The sequence below is a fragment of the Protobothrops mucrosquamatus genome, unplaced genomic scaffold (genome assembly GCF_001527695.2).
Source record: "Protobothrops mucrosquamatus isolate PMUCROS unplaced genomic scaffold, P.Mucros_1.0 scaffold1812, whole genome shotgun sequence".
NCBI lineage: Eukaryota > Metazoa > Chordata > Lepidosauria > Squamata > Viperidae > Protobothrops > Protobothrops mucrosquamatus.
Window position 1 is genome coordinate 156,904 of NW_015387948.1, and position 5,420 is coordinate 162,323.

Here is a 5,420-nt window from a genome sequence, read left to right on the forward strand (position 1 = left end):
ACGCCATTCCAGTCTCCCATCACAATCAAAGAATTATAATCCATCGCCACAACTTTCTGATGTAGTTGTCTATAAAATTGTTTTTGAGCTACAAGTTGATTAGGGGCATAAACCCCTATTACTAAACACTTTCTTCCATTTAAGTTTATTTCCACAAATAAATATCTTCCTTCTTTATCAACTTCTTTTAGAACAGGTGGAAGAGCCATGTCTTAAGGGCGCGGTGGAAGGAGGGGAGATCCGGGATCACCCGGATCTCTGGGGGTAGTTCGTTCCAGTCTGTAATAAACAGATTCTGACTGTTTGCAGAATTTAAAACTTCAGCTTGCATCTATTACGTGAGATTGTTTTGTGAGGTCCTCTGGCAAGATGCATCTTTTAAAAATATAATCTTTATATAAAATCACAAATAATTGCATGCACCTCAGTGGGGCCTCCTGATCTGCTTGAAAAGAGAAGCATGCAACAAAGGTTGCACTCCATTCTCTCTCCCCTCACACACCTCATGGTATGAAAACTTAGTACAGGGTGGAGATTTGTGGCTCTCCAGATGCTACTGAACTGCCATTCCCATCGTCCTCGTACCAGCTGTGTAAGATTGATGGGAGTTGGAATTCCATCAATTCTTGAAGGAACATTATTTGTCCATCTTTGGTTGCTCAGTAAAATGGCCCCAAAGCAGGTTGAAGGGACCCCTTGAATTTGGGAAGTAACCAACTACAAGCTCCTTTCGAGAGCAGAAAGACTCTAAATATGTCAGATGAATGGAGAAATGATGCTACTTGTGTCATAATCATTGATGTTTACCTAACAGGAGGTGTCCCAAAAATGCCACCGCATTGCACAACTGGAGGAAGAAAAAGCATCCCTTTGCAAGCAGCTGAAGGAGAGCTGGGGTTACAAACTCCCCAGCCACAAGGAGTTCACCTTCATCTGAGAAGATGCTCGGGGACGGGCGACCATAAACTCTGTGACGCTTCTGCTTCAGTTTGGCTTGCTTGGGATATCACTTTATTTGGGGACTCCAAACGATGGACCAGGTCAAGTCTTTTGTTAGGAAAGAGGCCAACAGCATTCCTGTTCCTATTGCCCCTATATTTGCAGAGGGCCAGGTTTGTTGGAGAAACATCTTGAGATGGTTGATGGTTGTTAGAATGGGAAAAGTGAACATGAGGCTCTTGAGGTTTATGAAAAATAACCCATGGAAGGAAATGGGTCAGGAGATGAATCAGGGATGTTGGGCAACCAAGACAAGGCTCATAACTGTCTTGGTTTCTTACCCTCCTGGGTTTCCAACATATTTCAGATTCTTACTTCAGCTATGAGGTTGAAAACCTTCTCTTATAACAACTTCAGGACTTTGTGCTCTGTAGCTCTGGATCAGGGATGCAGGCACTCAGAATTCATATCATGGCAGCATGTTTTTCCCTGGGATACCTGTGCTGAAGTAACTTCCCTCTGTGTTATTTTTTTTCCAACCCAGAAAAAGAGCCCATACCCATCAAAGGCCTTTTCATTCAGAGACCAAATACGTTGACGATCTCTTTGGTTTACAAATGTTGCAATCTCTCCTTTGATATAACCTGCAAATATTTAACCGTAATTCTGAGTTCTTCAGTTTTATATTTATACCCGAGTGGGGTTGAGTATTACTTTTCTGTAGCTAAGGGAAATGAAACCAAGAGATATTTATGGCTAAAAACAGGACTATGAAGCATGGGCGCATGGCTCCCTGTATCTAGCCTACAGTCTGTGTTAGCTGTGTTTCCTTTCCACGTTTTGGAATATTGTTTCTATGATCCAAATGCTTCTAGATCGGTATTTTTTTTACACATGGCAGTTTTAAGATGGATGGATTTCAACCCAGCATGCTGGCTGGGGAATTCTGGGAGTTGAGGTCCACGCATCTTGCTAAAGTTGAGAAACAGTCTTCTAGAATCTAAATCAATCCTGCACTTGTATTTACAGTCTAATCATTTTCTTTCTGCTTTTCTGATTCCATTTGATATTTTTCTATTACTTTTTTCCTTCTTTTGTCCTCTTTGAAATGGTCTTTTGCTTGTAAAGGAAACAATTTCTTTCTCGTGACCTTCTAAAATTCAGCTTATTTGGTTATTTATTTAGTCAAAGCCCACTGCAATGTGTCCACTCTCTATGGGTCACGATCAATAATTTGCAATAAAACATCCAGAGTACGCTCAGAAGTAAGTGGTTAAAATCTAAAACCACAAGATCGTGTCTAAAACCTGAAATGCAAGGAGATGAAATAAAATTGTCAAGGAATTAATAACTAGAACAGTGGTGGCGAACCTATGGCACGCGTGCCAGAGGCGGCACTCGGAGCCCTCTCTGTGGGCACACGTGCCGTTGCCCCAGCCTCGCCTCCCCCCACGACCCCCTCCTCTCCAGCAGCCCCCCTGGAAGAAAGTCGCCCTCGAGCGTGGCCTACACGGAGCAGCGCAACCAAGGACATGGCAGCCAGACAGCGTAGACAAGACTCTGCCCTCATGCCTCATCCTGCACAGTTGATGCTGCGGGGCGCGGGCAGAGGGTGTGGCCGCTATGGCACTGCTGGGCTGCCTGGGCGATCTGCGGCGGGCCCTGGAGGCGATGAGTGGCCCTGCGGGCAGGTGGGGTGGTGGTGGAGCAGGGGCGGGGCAGGGGGTGGAGCGGGGGCGGGGCTAGTTTTTGGGCACGCGGTCTCTAAAAGGTTCGCCATCACTGAACTAGAAGCTTGCATTCAAACACAACATTCCTCTTACACGATTGACTTTCTAATAAATTCCTAAAACCTAATGAGGTGGGGGCTTCTTGAGTTTCACGGAGAAATGTGTTTCAAAGTACTGGTGCTGCAACAGAGAAATTGCATTGGTGAGCCTACGTATGCATCTCAGTTTCCCCAAATGGATAAATTCCTAGATTCTCCCAGACGTTTTGCGATGGGCAGATTGTACACTAGGGCGTGTAGAGGAGATAGCCCTGGGAGATAGTTCAATTGCTATATAAAATAAGGACAGCCGTGAAACGAAGAAAAAAGAATTATATAGAATCCTTCCTTCTGACTGCCAGAGGAGCCTAACTTAAAAAAAAACACCCTCTACTGACATCCCCAACTACTAGGATCAAATATAATCTGACAGGTAGAACCCCAACCTCACCCGCACCCCGTAAGCACCTGGAGAGCAAGGATCAGTCAGGTGAGCCAGTGTTGGATGGCCCAGATGTTTGATTTTTCAACAGCTGTCTTCTTGTTTTCAAATTGTTGGGAGGCAGAGATGTCCTTTGTGGGCAGGAACATTTGCTAGAATGAGAATCCTAACCCCGAGCAACCATTAGCAGAGCCGGTTTTGTATTTTAACAGCGAGGAGAGCTACAGGTATTCCTCGACTTACGACCACAATCGAGCCCAAAATTTCTGTTGCTAAGTGAGATATTTGTTAAGATTTGCCCCATTCTACGACCTTCCTTGCCACGATTGTTCAGTGAATCAATGCAGCTGTTAAGTTAGCAACACGGTTATTAAGTGAATCTGGCTTCCCCGTCGACTTCGCCCGCCAGGAGGTTGCAAAAGGGGATCATATGACAAACCCCCCTCCCCGGGCCGCTGCAGCTGTCATAAATATAAGCCAATTGTCAAGTGTCCAAATTTTGATCACGTGATCATGGGGACGCTCCAACAGTCATATGTGTGCATAATGGTCACAAGTCACTTTTTTTCAGTGCCACTGCAACTTTGAACAGTCACTAAATGAAGTGCTGTAAGTTGAGGACTGCCTGTATTTGCAAGAAATAAATTATAAAGATAGGCCGAGCCTAGCACTTCGTTCGCTACATCCTACCAGGAGGAGAATTGGAGAGCTTGTGCTCCAGAGGCCTGTGCTAGGAACGGAGGCAAAACGAAGTGACCTCAGATTAGCAGTGTCTTAGGCAAAGTGGGACACAGAGTGAATCATGAACTCTTTATGTCCCATTGCTCCCTTGTGGTCTCAAAGTGCTAAAAAATGACTCTTTCTGTTGGATTGGTGCAGGTTCTCCTGCTTAAGCGGGGGGCTGGACTACAAGACCTCCAAGGTCCCTTCCAGCTCTGCTCTGCTCTGCTCTATTCTATTCTATTTATTCTACTTTACTCTATTCTATTCTATTCTATTCTATTTTCTATTCTATTCTATTCTATTCTATTTTCTATTCTATTCTATTTTCTATTCTATTCTATTCTATTTATTCTACTTTACTCTATTCTATTCTATTCTATTTTCTATTCTATTCTATTCTATTCTATTTTCTATTCTATTCTATTCTACTCTATTTTCTATTCTATTCTATTCTATTCTATTCTATTCTATTCTTTTCTATTTTCTATTCTATTCTATTCTATTCTATTCTATTCTATTCTATTCTATTCTATTCTATTCTATTCTATTCTATTCTATGATCCCAATGCCAAGGCAGTGAAAGAGATGAATCACGATTCAGCGGTGGAACTCTCTTAGCATACAATCGGCTCTTGCTCTCCACAGTTGTTTTGAAGTGCAATTCGACTCTCCTTTGACTCAGCAAAAACCTTCCTGACATGTCTGTTGTCCCCCAGGGTCAGTTCCTAGCCTGACCCTGTCCTGGCTTTTCTATAGTCCACTTGAGTTGCCTCAGGCATAATGGGCGATAGTCCCACAAATTGGGACACTTGCCAATGGCCTTTTGATGCTGTCAAAATACGGTGAGAAAGACTATTTAACTCTGGCAGAGTGAAGGACAGTTGCAAGTTCTCTCCCTTGTGGACAGGTGATCAAACCACAGGAGTGTTGCAGAACTAATTTGCGCTGTGCAAGTGAAAAAAGACCCTAAGATTCTTTCTGTGGAAACCATGGAGAATTCCTGCTGCATGGGATTAATTATTTTTGTTGAAAGTCCGACAGCCGCCTGTCAACCATGCTTTAAACTGGGGTTCCTTGCTGTAGAGGGTGATTCAAAAACCTGAAGAGAGGTAATTATGTGTCTGTTGATTCTACGTTCTGCACCGCTGGCCTGTTTCGCTGTCAGGCTCGGAGCACCGAGCGAGTCATTTTAACATCAATCCTTGGTAAACTTTCTAGTTGATTTCTCCTTCATTAGTTGCTGCCATCCCCACCCCTCTTGCTGGCTTGAATAAACCATTATAGAAAAATCCCAAACCAGTACTGCATTCTTAGTGCTTTCTCCTTTCCCTTCCACCAGGTCCTCTTATTAGGTTTAGGTTTTAGGTTTTATTCAATTTATACCCCGCCCTTCTCCTGGCGGACTCAGGGCGGCTTACAGCAAGTTAAAAAACAGACAAACCATACAAAATACTAAGTTTAAAATACAATTAAAATGAAATATTGATTTTTTGCCGTTTCTTTTTAAAATTATGTTAAAAACCAAATTAAAATCAAATTAAAATCAAA

The 5,420-nt window shown here is 43.2% G+C and overlaps 2 protein-coding genes across 2 annotated transcripts in view; one reads left to right on the top strand and one right to left on the bottom strand.

Moving 5' to 3' along the window:
* The window catches only part of LOC114923074 (suppressor APC domain-containing protein 2-like), a 28,029-nt gene extending 27,092 nt beyond the window's left edge, over window positions 1-937 (top strand). Inside the window, exon 6 of the mRNA XM_029285526.1 lies at window positions 815-937. Within this exon, the coding sequence (XP_029141359.1) occupies window positions 815-937 (123 nt within the window). The remainder of the gene's footprint in view (window positions 1-814) is intronic.
* A 1,855-nt stretch (window positions 938-2,792) lies between these two features.
* VWA7 (von Willebrand factor A domain containing 7) overlaps window positions 2,793-5,420 on the bottom strand; it is a 37,053-nt gene continuing 34,425 nt past the window's right edge. The window contains exon 17 of the mRNA XM_029285527.1: window positions 2,793-2,849. Within this exon, the coding sequence (XP_029141360.1) occupies window positions 2,793-2,849 (57 nt within the window). The remainder of the gene's footprint in view (window positions 2,850-5,420) is intronic.